At 35.8% G+C, this 24,867-nt stretch overlaps 1 protein-coding gene across 5 annotated transcripts in view; it reads left to right on the plus strand.

Moving 5' to 3' along the window:
- Positions 1-406: 406 nt before the first annotated feature.
- The window catches only part of LOC135595156 (AP-1 complex subunit gamma-2-like), a 104,179-nt gene continuing 79,718 nt past the window's right edge, over positions 407-24,867 (plus strand). The window contains exons 1-6 of one of the 5 annotated variants that reach the window (XM_065085708.1): positions 407-695; positions 1,530-1,832; positions 1,951-2,092; positions 9,513-9,686; positions 14,898-15,077; positions 18,082-18,236. In XM_065085708.1, the coding sequence (XP_064941780.1) occupies positions 664-695; positions 1,530-1,832; positions 1,951-2,092; positions 9,513-9,686; positions 14,898-15,077; positions 18,082-18,236 (986 nt within the window). In that variant the 5' untranslated portion in view covers positions 407-663. Of the gene's footprint in view, positions 696-1,529; positions 1,833-1,950; positions 2,093-9,512; positions 9,687-14,897; positions 15,078-18,081; positions 18,237-24,867 lie in introns of those variants that run through there. The other 4 variants (XM_065085707.1, XM_065085710.1, XM_065085709.1 and 1 more) reach the window with 4 other exon arrangements.

A 24,867-nucleotide genomic window follows, 5' to 3' on the forward strand; every position in this document is an offset into this window, starting at 1 on the left:
GCCACACAAATCTTGCTTAGTCCGATTTCATTATGTTAGGTGTTTGATGAAGATCTTTTTTAAATTGTTCCTTATCGACATTGATATATGTCAAATACACTCAGATTAATTAGTTTGAATTATAAATATATAAAAAAAATACGAAAAAAATTTGGGATGTCCTTTGCATTCTTATTATCATCTTAATAGCAAAATTGAGTTTCTAAAAGATATAAATGTCAGTCACCATAGTGAATTTAAAGTATAAATAAATAAAATAATCTAAAACATCCTTAATATTCTTACCATCAGAATGCTGTGGTGATGGTGTTTTCAAAGGCGACTTATGTCAATTAAAACTTTATTATCTCTATTATAATAGTCAAACGACAACGGAGATTAACTAACTATACGGAGATATATGCTCTCAGTATATACTTAAACATAAATTTCGAGGACAAAATATTCAATAACTAATTTGTTGCGATATTATTATATATGCAATTTCGCCAAAGGAACAAAAAAAGAAAAAGAAAAGAGAATAACCAGTAATAGTAAATAAACATAAACAATTGGCCACAACAATATACCATCGTTTCTTCTCAGATCCCAACCCCTCCCTCCTTTCATTGCATCCCTCGCAACCTCCCCTTCTCGTGATCCGGAATCGTGGCGGACTTCACCATGAATCCATTCTCCTCGCCGACGCGGTTGAGGTGCGCTGCCATCTCTTTTCGCCGTTCGCTTCCCTTAAACTCTCGGTCCTTCCTCCTTTCGCTTCTTGTTGTAATGCGCTCGCCTCATTCGTATCATCTTAATTTCGTCTCCTTTAATCCGACGAATGGGCGTGGCAGTCAGTTGATCGAAATGCAACCCCTGTTCACGTGTCGCGGAAAATTCTTTGCGGTTGTGAAATGATTAAAGTGATTTGATGCATATGAAAGGACATGGTTAGGCCCAGCGATTAACATGGTTCAAGAGCACTCCTTTTGCATATTTATCATGTTAGGCACCAATTCAATGTAAGGAGAATGGAAAACTTTGTCACTTTCTTTTATGGTACAACTTATTCTGGCAGTTGTTGTCTCCATTAATTCTTTCTTATTTATGTTTTTCATATTATGAACAAGAAAATCGTGATCTTTGTTTTGAATTGTCAATTTAGCAATGACTTTTGGGATTAAAAATAATTTGTTTTAAGGTTTACTACACCATATGGTATAGTTCGGTATCGACTGTATTTATTTACCGATGCTTGCTTACTTACCGGCATGTGGGCCAGGGTAAACCAGATTGTTCAAGTCTGGTATAGGATGTACCAGCAATAACCTTGTTTTGTCTTTTCATCCTTTTTTTTTTTGAGACTTTATCTGAAACTCGATATGGATCGTGGTACCCTCAAATGGTATGTCGGTACAGTTCAGACCCACACTGGTCTGGGTCAGGACTAATTCAAGTCCAGTACCCAAAATTAAAATCCTTGATCCTTTTCTGATTTAATTTGTGTAGGATTGATTTTTTTCTTGCACATGCTAAAACTTGTGTTGCAGGGATATGATTCGAGCTATACGTGCTTGCAAAACTGCTGCAGAAGAGCGTGCTGTTGTGAGAAAGGAATGTGCTGCTATACGTTCTGCAATTAGTGAAAATGATCAATTTTATAGGCACCGTAATCTTGCAAAACTTATGTTTATTCACATGCTCGGTTATCCTACTCATTTTGGTCAATTGGAATGTCTCAAACTGATAGCTGCTGTTGACTTTCCTGAAAAACGAATTGGCTATTTGGGCCTTATGCTGCTTCTTGATGAAAGACAGGAAGTTCTTATGCTGGTTACAAATTCTTTGAAACAGTATCCATCAGTTCTTTCGTTATATGGTTTATTATGTGATTAATCTGTTTGATATCTCTATCACGGATTGCATTCTGCTTTTAAAAATGTTTGCCTCTGTTAAACTTGACACAGGCAGAGATCTCAATCACTCAAACCAATATATTGTAGGTCTTGCTCTTTGTGCTTTAGGGAACATATGTTCTGCAGAAATGGCAATGGACCTTGCACCTGAAGTGGAAAGGCTACTTTTAAGTAGAGACCAAACTATCAAGAAAAAGGTGCGTCCTTTCTCTCTGTTAATTTTTCTATTTAAACTGTGTGCACAACTTGATGGAATGAGTTTTTATGTGTGATTGAAAGATTTGAATGCAACTACTCAAAAGGCTTTTTTCTAGTGCTATATGGCACTGATGTGCATCTTGGATTATTGTCCTATGCTTTTTCTTCTTTGCTAAAACAAAGGCATAGCCTTTCGGATTGCAATATTCCATATGAGAAAAGAATTTCTATTTTGGAAATTATAGAATCCCACAAAATCCTATTCAGGTATGTCTATAACTCTCTAAACACACTCCTAATGGTTTAAGACTATCCCAAATTTAGATAGGACTCACAAATAAAAATACAGCTTAAATTATAATTCAAATATTGATAAAAATCACTGCTAAAAATATGAATTAGAATACATAATAATTGCAAAATATTTATTGAGGTAAGTGTTAGAGTCCTAGAAATATCCTCTCGGTATAGCGGTAAGGCTGTTACATCTTATCTTCCTTGCATCTCATATTGGTGAGAGTCTCATTCACTTGGTTTGGCCTTTTAATAATTATATATAAGAAAAATCTGTTTGAAAGGTCCTTGTGCAAAATGGTGTCTTTACAATGGATAGTGCATGATTTGGCTATTCTATAACAACTCCCCACCCGTCAAACTAACAATGTTCCTGAGTTGGAAGGTTGGGGCACTATTGTTGTGGCATCACTTTCTTGAACGATATTGTTGCTTCATTCATCCTCACATGTTGACAAAGGCTATGGATCTGTGAAGAAGAAAAGCATTATGAGGAGCTTCATGATGTTTTCTGTGTTACAATAATAAATTGATGGATCTGCCATGGAACCAATCTTTCGAAATTGTTGCACAAGATTTCCTTTTTGTTGCTATTACTTGTCAACTGCAGATACTGAAAGCCTGAAACAACTGATCTCATTGTTGAATAGGCATCTGATCACACTGAAACTTGAAGTATACTTACTTTACTTCTTGCATGAATAGATGAAGATGTTTTGATGGTTGTTAAGCTTAGTGTTGTAAAAAGGCACTTGGGCACTCCCCTAGGTGCTCGGACAAGGCAAAATGAGGCAACGTTTGAGCACATCAAAGCGCTCATGAGGCACTTTGGACTGGGTGCTGCTTAAGCGAGCATCTCAGTTCTTGGTTAAAATGTCTTCCTCTTAGTTTCAAGAAACCAATGGTAGCCCCAACAGTTCAGCTCACCCAACCCGATGTGCATGCCAATGCATCTTGACCAACCTCCACCCTACTCGATGCCCTGCCTGCAGAGCTGAAATCGACTTAACCTGAGCCCATGAATCTGATGCCCTGCCTATGTGTTTGATCCAACATAGCCCACACATGCATTCATGAACATGATGTGCTGCTTGTGAGCCTGAGCCCATCGAACCAATGTGGTTCTGTTAGGTCCAACTTAAACCCACTCACCCACTTAATATTCCACTCCTTCCCGCTTGTGATCCCCTTTTGCCTAGGCTGCTGATTGACCATCATGACCGATCTCTCATCGTCACTAGTCCATTGCTGAAAATTGACTGATTTTTCTCTCTAAAATGATTGGTAGTAAGAAAACCTATATGATTGTATACGGCTACTGTATGCTACATGAAAACATGAAATGATGTATAGGGACCTTATAATTTTTGATGCCGATGATAAGTTCCTTGTACAATTACCAAGATTGTACATGCATACCAAGTTGGTCTTGTCTTTCTTATTCTCAATATAACTCTAATTCATGATGCACCAACATCTGATGATGATGCAGACCTTGATGATTATTAGAGCTCTTGGATTCTTGGACTGGCAGATGTTTAAATTACTTTTGTTTTGTCATTTATATATGAACAAATTTGTATTATCATTTTGTCAATTGAGTGGTCTATATATGGTTAGATACATGTATTTTGATGTTTTAGTGGGAATCATTTGCATATATAATGACACAATTCATATTTAATTGAAGTTCTTCTTTCTAGTGATCTTTATCCTTATTTTTTTATAATTTTTGTAAGGTAAGCACCTTGCTTTGCTTGGGTGAGCACCCAAACAAGCATCTAGCATCTCCACAATTTTAGAATCCTGGTTTCTTTTGGTATTTAGTGCCTTTGGCAACACTGGGTTAGCTATTGGGGCTGCCTAAAAAGGCTGAGCAGCTGCTGGTCTGTGGTTGTGTAATGCAGTTTTAGCAGGCTGAAAGTTTCAACATGTTGTCATGACTTGATTACACTGATTCGGGGTTTGTTTGGGCCTCTAGGAGATACTTCTGAGGTAGGCATTAAAATCAAAGTTGAAAACATGTTGTTGATACTTGATAGCCGGGTTTGCTTTACCGGTCCGAACCAACGCCGCCCCGTAGCATAGAAAAAAGGCCAAAAATTACACTAAAATTACCTGAAAAATAAAAAAAAACTTATATTAGGGTTTTAAAGTTGGAAATAAATGTAAATTTAGTATAATTTCAACAAAAATATTCTAATTTAGGAAAGAATAATGACATATATCTTTTCGAACTTTGAGGAGTAACTTTGTGGCATGTTTTGGATCATCCTTCCGTTGACATTGAATTATCTAAAAAGAAATAATTTGAATTTTTAGATTTCAAGTTAAACTTTAAGATTCAAATGAATGAAGTAATAAATGGATCACTCGATGAATATAACTTAGTTTTATTATAAAAAAGAATGACGGGATTCCATGGGTGCTGGATCGGGGTCCTCGATTCTTATGTATCCGTATATCAATATGATATGTTTGATGGATCCAATCTTAAAATTGATCCCACGATATAGTACACTGATACACCATATGCCATTGGTGCATTAATGTGGTGATGGTCGTAGTCTGATCGTCGTGAACCACACGTGTCCAAGGTGGCTCTTGAGGCAAGTACGATTGTGATATGTATTGGTGTGGAGATTGGAGAATGTCGAAACTTATACTTTCGTCACTGATCTACTGCTTTGTATCATAAGATTTATTACCCTATTGTTGCTTAGAGAAGAATGGCCAACTATTACTGTATTTCTATTGGTCATAAGATTTTCCATAATATGATGGCTAGAAATACGACGAGCTCCACTTTATGTCTACGTTATGTAGGCTCTATCAGGGTCTGCCATACCGAATCGTACCGCCCGGTACGGGTGGTACGTACCGGTCCGACAGGCCAGCGGTACGCGGACCGCCCGGTACCGGTCCGCACTGTAGCAGTGATACAGTGCACTGCAATAGTGCACTGTAGCACTGCACTGCGCAGGGCTACAGTGCACCGGTACACTGTAGCCCTGCGCAGTAGCACTGTTACAGTGCTCGGTGCACCTGGGTGTACCGCTCGGTACACCGTACCGTACCGGTACCGAGCCCAGGTCGAAATACCAGTACGGTACGGTATTGCGAACCTTGGGCTCTATCACATTTGCTTAAAATCATACACTACCTCCCCCTTCCCCTTCTATGTATAAACTTGATCAGTATCTCGTTGATCTCCATGATCTAAATCTTCGGTGGTATGCGTAAAATACTGCTCCTTGGTCCATACATCACTCTCAAACTGTATAGATAGGACTATCGACTCCCCAATGTCGTCGCTATTGTTGGTTGATGCATTGCCATCCACGTTGCTATCATGTCTATGGATCGAGTGGGTTGCTCAATGCAACTGAGAAGGTGCCTTGTCTCTTAACTCGATTCTTTTTAGTGGTACAACTGATGCTACTGCCTTCCCCTTTGCCTTTGCATGTTGGGCTGACGATTGTGATGGTTGGGTGTCTCTGATTCCTTGATTAGTTTGACTTGATGTTGTCCGGCTCCTTTTGCCATGCTTTGACTAAGAGGGATCCTCCTCCTACTGAGGATGTGCTTCCTCTTCTTCTATTGCCTCGGTGATAAAACGCGAAGGATGTAAAGGATCTCTCGCTTCATCAAGTAAAGGATCATCTTGGTTATAGTGTCTAATTTTGATTGAATCGACACTAAGCACACTAATCACAACATTAAAGGCCTTAATTACTCCCTAATTAACCTTATTCTACCATCATAAATATGTCAAATAACATATTAGACATTGATAACATATAATAGGCTTAATTATCTCATAAATCAACAAAAATCTAGAAAAATATATACCTTTGATTATAGTGTTCTTCCTCTAACTTAGGAGTTAATCCTCCCAAATTAACCTCCTAAACTTGATTCAATCCATACATCGCAGCTTTATTGAGTTTAAGAGAATGCAAATGTGAGAATGAGAGAAAGATGTGAGTGAGAAAGAGATTGAGAGAGTGAAAGGGGAGTGAACGAGGGGATAGAAACGGTTTAAAAACCCTTAGGTCTGGTTCAAACGGTCAAATAGACCATTTTAATTCAACAAATCTTAGCCTTTCATCGGTAACGATCAGTACAGACCTTATATCGTCAGATACGGGGTCCCCTATTATGGACCGCCTGGTATAGGGCGACTATCATGATGGTCCCCTATCGGACCAATATGTACCACCTGGTGTAGGACGGCATGGCGAACCTTGGTTGATAATATATTCGAATTCTCTAGTCTTCAAATCAACTCTAAATTTGCAGATCAAAGATGAAAACATTTTGTTGTTAGTATCTCCCATTTTTTCTCTATTTTGTAAAATATTGCATCAGTTTTAGTTGAGGATACATCACTGTGGAATAATGAGAGATGGTAGTGGTAGATCACATCACTTTGCTGTGGAAGTGATTGAACGACCCCACTCTCAGGTTTTTCTCCAAGTGGAGGAGAATAAATCTCAAACAATGAAATATTTGACTATGATAGTAAGACATGTCCTCTGGGGCTTAAAATATGCCGTATATACAGTAAACTAATGTATTTATGGGGGAAAAGACTATTTAACGGAAGTTTCAGAATTCCATAAATTCTTTACAAGGAAACTATTACAATATGTCGCAGATAAGAACACAACTCAAAAATTTCCCATCTATAACCAATATAGATTTTAAGAATTCAACTTGAAATATGACTCCAAATTGAATCTGAAGTAGTAGTTAAAAATCAAAATAATCTACCTGAAAATAGCAAAAAAAAAAAAGAAAGAAAAATTTCAAGGCAGGCACTCACAGGTAGTGAATCACTTCTGCCATTGCACAACAGACCCATACGTCCATAACCAATCTTCACATGTTTTTCATGGTGTCACTTATGCTTTTATGTGCAAATTGTTCAGGAAAAACGATAGGAATTTTTTTGCCTTTTTAAAGGTTGTTGGGCTACATTGACTTGAGATGGTTGAAGGCTTGCAAAATCTGATTGACTTGAAGTCAAAGCTTTTCCAAAGTCCAATTGCTACTCATATTCTGCATATTTTAGTTGTTGGACTGTGAATTACTTGATGTCTGCTGTTTATTATTCTAAGAACTTAGGTGCCTGCTGTGATCATTCTTTTTTATCATATTGTTATATGGATAAATGTAGATTTGAATGATAATTTGGATTATCTTCCATTGAAACTATAAAAGTACCATTCTGGTTATTGAAATGTATAAATTCTGAATTCCTGACATTGTCTAGATGCTACAAATGAAATCATCTTCTATGTTCAGAATAGATCTTTATCTCTATAAATATTAAACAGTCTAATCAATAATGTGGATTTGTAGTCATGCTTACTGGAGTATTAATCTTTGTCATTTGGTTTGCATGTTTATGTCTTGATTTCCTGCACCATTCTGTTTTAGACTTTAAGGATGGTTTGAGATTGTAGAATAAAAGAAGGGACAAGTGGAAGATGTATTATGTCCTCTTAAATTTCAATTATCAAAGCTTTATTTTGGATGTAGACTTTCTTCAAACTGCTTGCTTAGTGACTTAAGAAATTGGAAAGCTTCAGTTGTTTTAAATAGGACAATCAAAGTTATAAGTTAAGTTATAGTTGATCATGTTCTGATTCTTTCACCTGTAATATTAGACTGATAAGCCATAGCATTTCTGCTTGTTTATTTATCATGTGTATATCTCATGGTATTGCATATAAGTTTATTGAGCATGTATATATATCAAGCATCATTTTTTTCCTGGCATTCCATCTTAATAATCTTATCTGGTCACATGACCTTGGTGACCAGACCTTTGGCATGCTTGAATTAAGTATGGTAGATGTAGAATATGGATTAAGCTAAAATATTTACTGCAAGTTTTATAGGATTTCAACTTACTCTGGTATTTTGTAGATTTTTTGGGTAAAATTGAATTTTCATGGTTGATCTTGACTATATCATGTCGTTTATTTTACTTTGACACTATCTTCATTGCTAATGTTTGTATCTTTGTAAATTTAACTATGCTGAATGCTGATAGTCAAGTTGTCAAATGAGACTGGATTTTTTGCATCTTTTAGGAGAGCATTCTATTTGATTGAACACTTGGTTATTTTGCATTATGAGAATTGTTTTTGGGATATCTTTTTTCTCTCCATGTATTTTGGCTTGTATTGGCCTATTTAGTAGAAGTGTTATGCAGTTTGATTTTGATGATCTTATGTTTGTGATGGGACCAAGGAAATCATCAATTGCATATAAATAGTATGTAGTGCTACAGTGTAAAACATTTTGCACCATTGTACCATGCCACAAGGTAAACGTGCTTTAAAGTCATATACCATTCATGCTATTTGGTGTGTTTTAGTGCAGTGATACTTGGTTTATCTAACATGTTCTTGTGATATCATGTTTTTGAAGTCATTTGCTCCATCCCTGTAGCCTTTCTTTGCTATTTTCCATCCGGTTATTATTACTTGCATTGATGCGACATGGCATGAATGACAATAACCTCACCAACTTCTGCGGCCCATCATTTAATACATCTAAACTTGCACGACCATGAGACCTGCCCGCATCAGTCAAGCTAATTGCCTCTGAGCTTTCTGCTTGTGTGTTCATTGCTTTGCTGCCAGTATAAACTATCACACTGACCCTCAAGCAAATCCTGAGCCTTCTTTTTGGGCCCAATTATTTGCCACCAAGTTTAGATAAAGAAGAAATATCAGAAGCATTGATATTAAATTGTACGAAGAGTGCAAATAACCCCAATCTCTGAGTGATCTGCTGTACCTGTTTGTGATTTTCTTACAATTTATGATTATGCTTGATCTTTTCTCTTCTTATTGATAATAGAAATTTTACTCTTATACAAAACACAGAATTTGTCTCCATGTTAATGTGATAACAATAATTTTTTGTTTAGCCTGGAAGTATGTCCACCAGTTTCCCTAACTAGATATGATTATGAAACACTTTTCTTTGGATGAGTTTAGGCTATGTGCTTATAGTTGAGTTATGTGCCCAAGTGCTTATGTAGTACTTGTCCTATTTAAACAGCCTTCTTTCTTAGTTAACTGGAGGTGTTTTGTTGATTTATAGGCTGCCTTGTGCTCTATCAGGATAATAAGAAAAGTTTCGGACTTGGCTGAAAACTTAATGAGTCCAGCTGCTTCTTTGTTGAAGGAAAAGCATCATGGAGTGTTAATAGCAGGTGTTCAGCTTTGTACAGATTTATGTAAAGTCAGTGCAAGTGTCCTTGAATATTTGAGAAAGGTACTGCTTATAATGACCAAAATCTATTATTAGCTTATGGCAGTGTTAATAGCAGGTCTTTTCATCTAGTTCTTCCTCATCCTTGGTTTTGAGGTGCTCATCTGTTGCACTGTTATATTCCCTCTTAGTCAAAGTTTTGTTTATTTTTATAAATCTAACTTTTTCATTAAGGTTGCAATTAAAAATTTTCTTGCCATGGTGCACCCCATTCTGATATCCTTCTGCTGGCTTTGTTTAGACAATTTTGTTATTTTTGTAAACTTGGTTTTTACATGGGAACTTAACACATCATTACTTTACTATTTATGTCTGTAAAAACAAATGATCATGAATAGTTAGATAAATTGGGACTATATATTACTTGATATATAAAAAATTCAAGGACTTAGATTATTCTTGCATGATGGGGATTAAGGGACATGAGGAGCAAGGTTCTAGGAAGGGTTCAAAATAGGCAAGGGTGTGGTGCAAAATAGGAAAGGTTCCTATTATTGTTTAGGATTATTGTGGGTAAAAAAATTAGTCCAAGAATATAGGATTAGGTTAGCAACTTGGAATATAAGAATACTTTCAGGAAAGAGATTAGAATTGGTAGACACTGATCATAAGAAGAATAAATATTATTTGCTTACTAGAGACTAAAGGGGTAGGAAAAACCAGGGTCTGCCGTATCGAGTCGTACCGCCCGGTACGGGCGGTATGTACCGGTTCGACAGGTTGTCGGTACGCGGACCGACTGTTACCGGTCCGAGAGTACTGTAGCACTGTAGCAAATTAGATACTAAAGATGGAGAAAAAGATATATATCGAATTGCTAAGACTAGGGAAAGAAAGTATAAGCATTTAGATAATATTTGATGAATTAAAGATGAAGATAAAAGGATACTTGTTACTGATAATGAAATTAAGGAAAGACAAAGAAAGTTATTTTTATAAATTATGTAATGAACATTCCATAAATGACTTAGTTTTAATGATAGATAATAGTAGTAGATTTAATAATCATACATTTGTCTGTAAATTAAAGCTAGTGAAGCAAAAGACGTCAAAAAAAGATAAAAATAGCTAAGAGTGTAAAACCTAATAGTATTCTTGTTGAGGTAAATGGGGAATAGCTTGGTTAACTAGCTTATTTAGCAAAATTATTCGATTCAGAAAGATACTTAATGAAAGAAGAAAGAGCTTTCTAGTGCAAATTTAAAAGACTAAGTATGATATATAATACTATTCTAATTATAGAGAAATTAAAATCATGACTTATGTTATGAAACTTTGGAAACGAATTATCAAAAATAGGATAATATTTGAAACAAATATCTTTAAAAATCAGGTTGATTTTATGCTGAGAAGACCAATAATAGAAGCTATTTATCTATTAAGATAATTAATGAAAAAATATTGAAAGAAAAAGAAAGATTTATATATGATTTTATCGATTTAGAGAAACCCTACAATATAGTTTGTATAGATTTATTATGATGGGCTTTAGAAAGAAAGATGTATCAACTCAAGGTATGTAATACCGTACTGTACCGATGTTTCGAGGTTGGCTCGGTATAGTACGGTATCGGCGTATCGAGCGGTACACCAGGGCTTACCGAGCGATTTCCTCTTACTGTAGCAGTGTAGCATGGTCCGTCCGGTAGTGAGGGTCCGCGTATCGGTATGCTGTCGGACCGGTACGTACCGCCCGTACCGGGCAGTACCATTTGAAATTGCATACCATGTATCAACTACTTATTTGATGTTACTAAGGATATATATATGATAATATAGCTACTGGTGTTAGAACTTAGAACTATATAGATTCCTATTAGTATAATGGATGAACTTACAAGTTATTTGCAAGATAGCCCTTTTGGTGTATGTCATTTGTTGATAATATTATCTTAGTTGATGAGGTTTTTAAATGAAACTAATTCTAAACTTAAGTTGTGGAGTTAATCCTTAAAAATTAAAGGTTTTAGATTAAGTAGGATTAATACTAGGAATAGACAAGAGAATATAGTTAAGTTGGATAGACAAAAAGTTTCTTTAAATAAAAACTTTAATATCTTAGATTAATTATTATTCAACAAGATAGATTGATTGATAAAGATATTATTTATAGATTTAAAAACTAGAGGGTTAAAATGGTGAGGGGTGTTAGGAGCAAGGTTCGCCGTACCGTACTGTACCGGCGTTTCGACCCGGGCTTGGTATGGTACGGTACCAGTGTATCGGGCGGTACATCAGGGCGTACCGAGCGGTACACCCTGGTGTACCGAACAATTTTATACTTTTTTCATACTGTAGCAGTGCTACAGTATAGTACTGTAGCACTGTAGCGGTATCGGGCGGTCCGCGTACCAGTAACCTGTCGGACCGGTATGTACCGCCCGGTATGGGCGGTACACTTTGGTATGGCAGACCTTGGTTAGGAGTCTTGTATGATCATCGGGTATTTTTAAGATAAAAAGAAAAAAAATATAAAATAGTTCTATGACTAATATCAATGCTTTATGGATGTGAATATTGGGTGGTTCAAAACTGATATACAAAAAAAGTTATATTACAGAGATGAGAACATTAAGGTAGATGTGCGGAGTTACTAGGAAAGATATGAAAAGAAATATTTTTATTTATGAATAATTAGGTATCTCTTCGAAAGAGAATAAAATGAGAAGAATCATTTAAAATGGTATGAACATGTTTTAGTAGACTTACAAATGCAATAGTCAGAAGAGGTGAAATGATTATTTGAAGTGGTATGACGAGAGGTAGAGGTAGACATAAACAAACTTTAATAGAAACTATAAATAAAGATTTAAATACTCTTAACTTAACTAAATATATAATTTTTTACAGATCTAAATTGTGAAAAATGATCTATGTTGTCGAACCCAAATAGTTTGAACTTACGATTTGTAAGAGTAAGACTCTGGAAAAGATATATGTGGCTATCAATTCTAGTACTTAACATACAAAATGAAAGAATATTTGGCTATATAATTGTTAGTAAAGTTTGTTCAGGGCTTTGGCAGTTAAATTCTATACTTTGGTAAGGTGGATATCTTATCTAGTGTAGAAGCAATCTTAATAAAAGATACAATGAAGATTGCAGACCACGATTGTAGGTAATTAATCAACTAATCTGTTCTTCAATCTACCACAACCAGTAAGTGTTTTTTCTTGTTATGATATACATGTGATGATCTCTAAACATTCCATGTTCTAGATAACTATGATATTATACCTTGAGCAACTTGAGGGAACATCTCAACACAATGTACTTCTTCTATACCACTCGGAACATTACTCTCCTTAGTTCAATCAAAGTACGCCTAGCATTGTGGCTTCTATAAGATCACCATGGAGATCATCAACCACTTCATTTTTCTCTTTAGTTTTGAGAAAGATATTCAGACCCCCTTTTAGTTGAGCTGGGGTATATCTTTCCTCCATCGTTCATTAGATAAGCTTTGATTATGTGAACCTCTCTCCTAATTTCTAGCTATTCCTAAATGGCTAAAACATCTATTACTTTACCAACGACTTCTTGGAATATTTGGGTAGAAAGAATTTTCAACATAACGGTTTCTCTCTTGATCCTATTGAAGTTCTTTGAGTGACAGTTGCCAACTTCAAAATTATTAAATGTACTGGGGAGGAATAACAAAATGCTTATGTTTTTCATTCTTTTTTTCACTTTTCTTCCTGTGCTCTCGCCTCTCTCATATGGGGGGAGGGTAATTTGCTGCAATTTTTTTATTTTATTAATGAATTTAGGTTCAATAATGTTGCCAAGGAAATTCTTAAATTATATGATTATAAAGTTCTTGACTATTATAAGTATCATGAGGGATTCACATGATGATCTATACATCTCAGTGTGAGTCAAACTCATTCATATTCTAGCAGTGATTTAAAAAGCGCTAGGCGCCAAGGTCCAAAAACGCTCGAGGCGCTAGGTGCTCGCCCAAGCGAAGCGAGGCGCTAAAATATAAAAATATATAATATAATTAATAAATATAATTATTTAAAATTTTAAATAAAAATATGCTATTAAATTAAGAAAATCTAAGATACAAAATCAAAATAATATATTATTAATCTAATAAATACAAATACTATTATTAGTATACTGTTAACAATATACTATATACTGTTAACAGTATACAGAAGGAGAAGAAAGAAGAGGAGTGTAAGGGGGTGCTGACTGAGAAAAGAGGAAGTGACAGCGGCAGCGGGAGCGGGAGTGTAAGGAGGCAGCGAGAGCGGCGACAGCGGCAGCGGCGAGCAGCGGGAGCGACGAGCAGCGGGAGCGGCAACGAGCAGGGTTAGGGTTGGGCAACGACAGCTGATATCGGTGCTTTAGTTGGTTCGATTGAACCAACTAAAGCACCGGAGACCGAACTAGACCTAAAACATTGGTTCGGTCGCCTGATTTAACCCAGGTGCTCGCCCGAAGCGCCCAGCGCCTGGGCTCGGGCGAGCGCCTCTTTGAAGCGCGCCGCCTGGAAGTGAAGCGAGGCGCTCGGGCCTCGCCACGCTTCGCCCGAGCGCTTAGGCGAGCGCCCGAGCGCCTTTTTAAATCATTGTATTCTAGAAAGGTATTCCTACTTGTCATGCCAATCCATTCCTGACATGTGACCTATAATCGATACCTTATTGGCATGGGTAAAAAAACATAATGTGACCAAAAAAAAAAAAAGCATCATGCTGACCAGCATTGGAGGTGCTGGCTTATGCCAGCCAGTACAAGGCTTACTGACTTGCATGCACAGCAGGATTGTGTTGTGTCAGTATGGTACTAACTTACTCCCAAATCATGTTATGGGGTTGAGCAAACAAAGAGGTGGGATACTCTCACATCACCTAGCTTTTTACAGTACCCTTCCATTTTGTTTCATACTTTTGCTTCTAAAATGTGGTAGAATTTTTCACTTTCTAGAAGAAATTTTTATTTCGAATACTACAGCTTGTCACTTTAGCCAACTATTCTTTTCACCCGAATTATTTTGAACTTTCTTGGTGCTAGATTGTGGAATTTACAGTGTTTTAGAATTAGACCATCATATCTGAGACTTTGTCCTCAGGGGTTTGTTGTTTTGGATTAAGTGGATTATTGATATTGATTTTTATCTTGATGCTTTTAGAGTACAAATTTTAACCATATAGTAAACCTTTATTGAAATTCTTGATATGAAATGGTTTCCATCTTTATCATAGACCTGCATAGAGAGATTGATTCGTATATTGAAGGACATCTCAAACAGTTCATATTCGCTTGAGTATGACATTGCTGGGACTGTCGATCCTTTTCTGCATATCAGAGTCCTTAAGCTAATGCGGATATTGGGTCAGGGAGATGCTGATTCTAGTGAATATATGATTGACATTCTTGCTCAGGTGAGTTTCCTTGTATATTTTTTATTTTTTAATAATTATTGTTCTTGTCCAACTATTATGAAACAAGTAACATGCATGCTCTCGTGAGATGTACTGTATTTGTATAAAAAGTTTCTTGGCTGTAGCATGAGGCATAGTCCATGAAAACCCACAAACTTATGTATAGCTTTTCTTTGGTCTCCCAAACTGTGGAGACAGTTTGGAATTATGTCTTCCATCTTACTTTTAGGGTATAGTTTATTTCTCTGAGCTATATACTAGAGCTGGGACTATGTAATTGCATATTCGCTTGTACTTGAGCATTAGCATGGTAATATCATTGTTCATGTTTGTTTTTATCAACTATATCTTATCTGTTTGTTCCTCCATGATATCTTTGTAACTTTACATTTCCGTCATATATGATGTTAGATATAAATCACAGAGTCAGAGAATATTAAGTCAAGGCAATCATATTTTTTCCACAGATGTGTCTGTTAGGCACGTGAACCTGATTTGGTTCCCTCGTGCAATGAGGTTAAACCTACTTGAAATTAAACATGAATTTTGCAATGCAGTTGAGTTGGATCCTAACAGTAGTGTGTTTGCCATTAATTTTTGTTGTAGTCTTCTTGAATTGCATGCAGTCCAAGTACTATGATCAATGATGAAACTCAGGATGAGCAGATTTTCTCACAAATATGTGGCCGTTGCACCTCAATAATGTTGTTGCTTTTCCTTTCCTTTGTTTCTCCCCTTAATGGCTGTAATATACTGGTATGTGAAATCTTAATTGCTAAGTTTTAATAAATTTTAACATTCTTGTTCTATGATGTTTGAAGATGACTTTGGTCCAATATTTTGTTTAATTTACTTGTACAAATTGTGCCAATTGGGATTCAGTGGTCAGTTGAATCTAGGGCTTTTATTCCTCGAGTCTGATGTAGCTAGGTATCTTTTATATTTGACATTATCTGGGCTTGGCTTGGCTTATGCTCAGTTACACCATGACTTGTGTTGAGCAAGGCCAAACTCAACTTGGCCAACTAGAGCTTGTTAAGAACTAAAAATCATATACAGAAGAGAAGAAAAACACATCATATGAGTTGTCTTCCTCGTCTCTTTTTTTAAGAAATTTGATGCTTTTCCTTTGTGGAACATTACTCGGGTTTTCTAGATGGGCTCCATTTATAAGTGGAAGTCCATGCCCAAATTTTATTTTATTTTCTGTTCCTTCACAAAAATAAAAATCTGTTCATTATTTATCTGCCTTAGATAATTTGTTGAACGAAGGCACTGATTCAAAAGCTTTTTCCTTTGCCACATCTAATATTCCTAATGGAGCAAAGGTGAGAGTAGTCAGTGGCAATATACATGATCCTATAGTTAGTGTGCTTGAGGAATTTTTATTGTGATGGGCTAGGATATGGGAGTGCAATGCTTTTATTTGCCATGGTTCCTTGGCAGTGGAGGTTCTCTAGAACATTGAGAACCCAAAGCATCACCCACATTGGCTAAAGATGGAGGAGGGATGCCAAAAATGGAACAATTTGTAAATATAATTTCTCCATATTTTGTAATAACTTTCATATAGTCAAAATGTTCCTGCTAAGGATATGGAGATTTAAGGAAAGCGAGAGAAATTAGTTATTTCAAGAACATTCTATATTTAATTAGCTTTGAAGATATGAAATAATGGTAAATTTAGAAATCATAGAATTTTTTTATAAAACTTGTTGAAATGAGGTAAAGGAATCTTTAAAAAGGTTAAAGATAGGTAAATTTTGATATAAGTAGTTTGTTTAAAACTTTGAATAGTATATTTCACAAAATTTTTGAATTGAAAATTTGACAATTGTATAGAGAGAAATTTTTTGGTGCTAGTGTACATGAAAAAGAGAGATATTTAAAATTGTTTTTATTATCATAAAGAAATTAAGTTAATGAGCTATTGAAACTTTGGGAAAAGGGTGATTAAAGGAAGAATAAGATGTGGCAAAGGAAAAGTTCATGATGTGAATGGAAATATTTAATGGTGAATGATAAAGATTAAAAAAATTAATCAGACTCACTGTGGCTCAAAAAATTGCTCCAAGGGATAAGATATCATTTTTCTGCACGTCTCACATGGAAATGATGGAACCATGCCATCAAGAAAGAGAATTTGGCTGACACCACTTACATATATAATGTGGGAAAGAGAAACTATTTATCATATATTTACTCACTGATACCTGTCCTAGTTTAGTTCCTCTTTCCCCCTTTTGGACTCCAAAGTAGAAGAAGAAGAGTAAATTAAAAAATAAAAATAATGCTATAACAATTATTTATTATAAATTAAAACATACCAATCGTTCCATCTTTCCTTCTCCAAGGAAGACGTATTTTCATATTTCTTTGACAAATCATCTTCCTTGAAGAAATATTTGATTGATAGGCTTTCCTTTTATAGATTCTTGAATCAAGAAGAAACTTCCTTTTAAGGAAGAAATCTATAACCAATGCAAAACTTATCTCCCTAATTTTTTCTTTAGAATCTTCAACCGAACCAAGCCTCTTTTTTTATTTTTGACATTTCTTCTCATTTAGTAACTAATGCAGGGTTGTAATAGATGTTCATATAACAACTTATGAAATTTGCAAAAGACCACCCACTTATATGATAAACTAAATTAATTTGGTTTTCTGTTTAGAAGATTAGCCATTATCTATTGAGACCAAGGTTTATAATCTTGGGCACTGAATCCATATTGGTTGTGCCAGCTGGGCTGGTACTGGTCCAGTTTTTACCTGGTCAACCGACACATGATATATGTGTTGCTTTACTTCTTTCTTCTGTTTATAGTTCTTACGGTGTAAAAGGTCGTTTGCTTTGCTCACAAGATCTTCCTTCTGCTCAAACTAAAATAAGTAGTAATAATTTGTGGTTGTGAGTTCTTAATTCATCGTTTGATTCGATATCAGATCTGAGATGTTATCAAATTCAAAATCTTATTTTTTTTGTTCATTCTATACATTTTTGTAGGTTGCATCAAAAACTGAATCAAAGAAAAATGCTGGAAATGCTGTACTATATGAATGTGTTGAAACGATAATGGGTATAGAAGCTACCAGTGGTCTCCGTGTGCTTGCAGTTAATATTCTGGGTAGATTCTTGTCAAATCATGACAACAACATCAGGTCATATATAATTAATTTCTTTCAGTAAAACAGAATTAATTGTTAGAAGTTAGAACTATCTATGCTATCAGTTCCTGGTGATCTGTAGCGAACATTTTACCAAGCAATTAATTATTAATGCTGAAAATCCAAATATGCTCAAATATGATACATAGTGATTATCAAGATTCTTCTCTGTTTCCCTTTTCACTTTTAAATTCTGCTTTCTAGACTTTTGGTATTTATGCTATTTATTCATCTTGTTGGTACTCTTTCTTATATAAAAGGAAAACTTCTTTTTCTCTGTTCTTCTGTTTGAATTTTACTCCTTTGTTAGATTGGCAAGTGTTTGTTCATTTTATATTTTAATTGATTCTACAAAAAAATTAATATATTAACAGGGCATATTTCAGTGAGGCATGCGCCTCACCTTGCACCTTATGCCAGCGCTCCAAGAGAACTTAGCGCCTTTAAATTGATACTAAAAAATTGAAATGATCCAGTATTTCTTGGAATCATGGAACAGATAATAATATGTACTGCTGATGCTTCCTAGGAGTACATTTTCATACCTGGGGTGCATCCATATATCATGCGGATCCATGAATCTGGCCAAGTTCCATATGGATCCGATCGAAATCCATGTGGATCCAACTTATATTTCAGAGATTTAGGTTAGATACTTGTATATGTAGTCTAGGTTTCCATAAATTTAAATTAAATATAGGCCATAATTCCAATATCAAGTGTAAATTATAAAATTGTGAATCTAATGAGTTTGTTAATATTCTTATGAAATGATGCAGAAGATTAGAATATTGATTCAATGTGGCAGCACAACTGTCGTTCGGAACGCCGCCATCATTGATACTGCTTTCGCTGCAACTATGTTGATTAAGGTGGAGGAAACACCTAATTGATAGTCCATGGATTTTATGTGGACAACAAAGGTATTAAGGAACCCAAGAGATAGACAAGCTTCTAGTTTGTTGCTTGGATAAGTCCCTAGGCTATAATAGAAAGTATAGAGGGAGGACCTTGACAAGCATGCAACTGAGATATTTATCTATCATGGGCAACGATCATGAAGTCAATGTGCACGAGGACTCCAAGCTTGCAACTGGGATCTATAATATATCATTGATGCATCAATTTTTGAACGGGGTCATGAACACTGATATGAGTTTGGTGGTTCCTCCCAATATATGCATGATAATGATAGTGGTGTTGAATCATATGAGTTCAATGGGTCTTCCATGATGAGGTAGCCTAGTGGCTGCAGTGCACATGGGTTGGGTATGAGTGCCAATTTGAGGCAGCCCAATGTTACACCGGACTAGATAAAGGCAGCTCCGAGGGGCATATGGGTTTCCTTAGTTACATGGTAGAATGCCAACTCCAATTGTTTTCAATCTTGATCCAATGACTTCCCCTAAAGATTGCAAAATATATTAAAAAATGGGGATACAAAAATATGATTGCAAAATGATTCAATTTCAACCACATTGTTGCACATGTAGCTAGAGATTCTTAGGATTAAGCAACAGTGTCTAGTATTCAGAAACATGTTACCAATATATGTACATTACTTGTTCATATCGAGTGATTGTGCTTCATCCTATTTTGCAGCCTTCTCTGGATTTGATACTTCATATGTTTCATGACACAAAGATAGTGATGACGATGGATTAATTTCGTTCAGGAGCCAATATGAGTTGGCAACAGACTCGTAAGGTACCGGTACAGATCGACATACCAATGTATGTGTGTGTGTGTGTGAGAGAGAGAGAGAGAGAGAGAGCGAGACGAGGGAAGGAGAAGGGACAAAGGAGGAGGAGGCCGAGGTAGAGGTAAAGGAGGAGATGAACAAGAAAAGGCTATTATGACTTGGTCAGTAGGGAAAGGACGAGAGAGAGGGTTCATGTGACAGAAAGAAAGAAGAAAAATAAAAAAATTGAGTGATAATTATAAAAAATTGGTAATCATAGTGGGAGCTAAACTTATTGTCCAGTACAGTTTAGTATTGATCTGCTTATTGCATGGTAAACATGATATGATGAGTTTATCAAGTAATATGGCCTAGGCCAGATTGAACCAGATTAAATTGCTTGGATCATGTCTTAGTTGACCATGTCAACCAATGAATACTTGACCCATATTGATTGGTATGACAATATTTTAAAGTTTAAACCTTAAGATGACAACTGCAATTCTACTGCACTATAACTGACACAGTTGTACTTGCTATTTACTATGACTATATTTGTCTTATGCAAGGATTGAAATCTCGTACCGTACTGGTGTTTCGAGATTAGCTCGGTACAATATGGTACTGTGTACCGAGCGGTACGCTAGGGCGTACTGAGTGGTACACCTAATTTAGGTGTAAAACCCTATGAAAATACCTGAAAATAAAAAAAAGTTAGGACAGGGTTTTTAAGTTAGAAATAAATACAGTAATAGTATAAGTTTAGCAAAATCAATGTAAATTAGGTAAGAATAGTATCATATATCTTTTTCGAGCTTTGATGAATAGTCCTGTACAAGGTTCGTATTTCAGTCCGTTAGGGATTGCTCTTATGTAAATATTAAAATATATACAGAAAAATCATTTGAATTGTTAGACTATTTTGTTACAATATAAATTCTAAAATTCAAATATAATAAATAATCACATATGTAGATATACCTGATAGTTGATTCTACCGTCAAAACGAACGACAGGCCTCCACGGATGGTGGATCGGGATCCTCGATCCTATACATCTGCATATCAATATAATATGTTTGTTGGACCCAATCATAAAATTAATCCCACGACATAGTGTATTGATACGCCGTATGCTATTGATGCATCAATGTGGTGATGATCGTAGGCTGATCGTCATGAATCACATTTGTCCGAGTCAGCTCCTGAGGCATGTATTGGTGATTGTCAGAGCTTCTACTTTCGCTACTGATTTGTTGTTCTGTATCATATTGTCGCTTATAGAAGGATCACCAACTATCACCGTACTACTGTTGCCCATATAATTCTCCATAGTACGATGTGCTTCTTTCTGTGTCTACATCATATAGGCTTTATTGCATCTTCTCAAATTCATCCACTACCTTCCCCTTCCCCTTCCGCACATAAACTTGACCAGTACCTTGTCGAGTTTCATGATCTGAATCTTGGGTGGCATGTATAAAATATTGCTCCTCAGTCCATGCACCACCTTCAAGTTGTGTAGATGAGACCAACGACTGCCCGACATCACCGCCATCATCCGTCGAGGCACTACTGTCCGTGTTACTATCATGTCTTTGGACTGAGCGAGTTGTTGAATGTGATTGTGAAGGTGTCTCATCGCCCGACTCGATTCTTTCCAATGATGCAACTGATGCTACTGCCTTCCCCTTTGCCTTTGCATGCTGGGTTGACGATTATGACCGTTGGGTGTCTGTAGTTCTTCGAGTAGTTTGACTCGATGTTGTTTGACTCCTGCCACGTTGTGATTGAGGGGCATTTTCCATCTGTTGGGGTTATGCTTCTTTTTCTTTTATTGTCTCGGTGATAAAACATGAAGGACGCTGAGGACCAATCCTCATCAAGTAGAGGATCCTCTTGGTTCTCTACTACTTCAACCCAATCTAACAATGGCTCTAAATCTTCGTTGTAGAATTGGAGGTCGATGGGATCAATATTTGGTTCCTTTGGCTCCCGATCCAGCTTAGCACATCGCAATCTTAGCCGTATGTTATAATGGACATATACCAGTTTCTCTAACTGTCTGTAGGAGAGTTTGTTGAGGACCTTCGTGTGAATCGATGCAAACGTTGACCAATTACGTTCGCAACCACTACATGTTGTCGTATGTGAAAGTATACGAACGACAACCTTCCTTAAATGTGGTGTATCCCCTCTAAATTATAGTCACCACTCGACTACAAAAAAAAATAAATAAGATTTTATTAGTATAACAAATAATTAACATTAAATATAATTCATAATCAATATGTGTAACTTTTCCTCATCAGGATCCATAGTGTAACGACATGATACAGCCACAACGTCGGAGAATGAACCAACTGTTTCTCGAAATAATCGACCCTTTATAAGAGCATCGGCTACATCAGTAGTGTTTGGCAAGAGCCGATATATAACATTTCGTAGTGTCATTAGTAAATTATTTTGTGTTCCGAAAGTATACCGATATTGAATTATCGGGTTTAGATAATACGCTACAAGACATAATTTTGTTAGTATGATTTTTTATTATCTAAAAATAATAAATTAAATTATTTTGAATATAAATTTACCTGCATTATGGATATCTTGATCCATATGAACTTCGGTTCGATGATCAATGATCCGTACGTATTGGTCGGCCTTAAAATCATCTTTGAATGCTTTCCTGACCTCCGCTCTTGCTGAAATCAACATATATTTAAGATGCAACATCTGTGGATGCTTGTCCACACTTTTTATGATTTTTGTCGTGGTCTCCCAAAATCTAGAGGAAAGAATGAACTTTTCTATCTTCTTTCCATCACTCAATCTCGAATATCTGGAATCAGACCACTCTTGTGAGGTGAACATTGCCTTCAAGCCATGTCTTTTTTGCTGTAATGACTTTAATGCAATAAAATTGGTAGTAAACCGAGTAATTCTAGGTCGGAGTTTCTCATTGTTTACATACTTTTGCATTAAAGCGTGGACCCATTGATGATTATATATAAACTTTGTAATTGATTGTGCTCGAGTTACACAATTCTTGACCGTGTCCAGCTCACCAATATCCTTCAGCATTAAATCTATGCAATAAGCTGCACATGGAGTCCAAAACAAAGTTTTTTTTTCTATTAATTGCAAACCAGCTTTCTTGAAATTTGTTCCATTGTCGATTATTATTTGGACAACATACTGTGGTCTGATCTCCTCTACTATAGTATCCATCAAGCTTTCAATGTAGTTTGCATATTGGATCTTTTCAAAAGCATTAACTGACTTATGAAACACCACTCTTCTGTTGCAATAAACAAGAAAGTTGATAATACTCATTCTTGTTGGTCCTGTCCAACTGTCACACATTAGTGTCATCTCATATTCGTCCCATTGCCTCTTGAAGGATTTGATCCAATCCTTCAATTCTGCCACCTCCTCATCTAAGTACACGCCGTAAATCTCCCTTGGTGTTGGAGGTTGGATCCCCGTGCTAGACTTTTAAATAGAAGAGACCATGTTATGATAATGTGGACCTTGGGCTGTGTTAACTAGAATCCTGTAGAAGTTGAACCATTTTGAGATTGCCTTCCCAATATCTCGTTTTTTTTCTTTTATGTATGCATCGTTAATCTGTGTTTGTTTCGTTGTTTATGGGGGATAGGCTTGCGGATCAATATAAAAAATATCTGGTGTGGACCTCCTGCTAAGACCTCTCATAAAACCACGGAGTCCACCATACCTCATGCTACTAGTTCAGCCTAATTGAGAAGGAGCAATTGGCTGTCTCATGCTGGCCGACCTTTGGATTCCACTACCACTGCCATGCTCCAATTGTGAGTCAAGTCGTCGATGCCTCATTGCTTCATCGACCGTATACTGATGCTCCAATGATGCATAAATCCCAACTGTGAGATTTGGGTCGACTTGATTGCCACAACCCTCATACTGATCATAAACTAGTTCCTACGTAGCCCTATAATATTCTTCCTCAACTCTTGCCTTCTTTTTTAATGTATCTTCCTTTGCTTGTTGTAACTTGCTTTAAAATAATTTACAGATCTCCGTCGGAACCTTCTTGCATTTTGCAACATCAGGATACCCGCCAACCAAATGCATTTTCATTCGAGTTATTCCTCCACCTTTGCTAATGTAGTTATAATAAATACATTGCCAATGATGACGATTCTCATCTATCTTTCGGGCATGAACCTATGTATCATCATGTGGCTGTTCCTTTGGTGCCATAATCCTACTAAATTTAAATCAAATAAGCTATAAAGTATAAACATATTGAATTGACCAAATATCGATCAAAATTCATTAATCGCAACATTAAATAATTTTATTAAAACATAACTAATCATATTTTATCATCATAAATATGTTACATATATAAAAGAAAGATTAAATACATAATTTTGATCCAATATGGGTCTAATAAAATTATCATTAGATACACTAATCACGTGATTACCATAGTTAATTACCCATTAATTACTTCTCTTTCAATACTATAAATATGTCAAACACCCTAATAGGTATTAAAGACATTAAATTGACCTAAAATCGATCAAATTTTGATTAAATTATCATTGAAATGACTAATCGCAGCATTAAATAACTTTAATAAAACCTAATTAAACCTATTTTACCATTATATATATGTCAAACACATAAAAGAAGTATTAAATACTTAATTTTGATCCAATATTAGTTCAAATTACGATGAAATCATCATTAGATACACTAATTACATGATTAACATAGTTAATTACTCACTAATTACTTTTCTTTCAACACAATAAACATGACAAACACCCTAATAGGTATTAAACACATTGAATTGACATAAAATTGATCAAATTTTGATTAAATCATTATTAAAATGAATACTCGCAGCATTCAATAACTTTAATAAAACCTAATTAAACTTATTTTACTATCA

The sequence above is a fragment of the Musa acuminata genome, chromosome BXJ1-10 (assembly GCF_036884655.1).
Source record: "Musa acuminata AAA Group cultivar baxijiao chromosome BXJ1-10, Cavendish_Baxijiao_AAA, whole genome shotgun sequence".
NCBI classification, from domain to species: domain Eukaryota; kingdom Viridiplantae; phylum Streptophyta; class Magnoliopsida; order Zingiberales; family Musaceae; genus Musa; species Musa acuminata.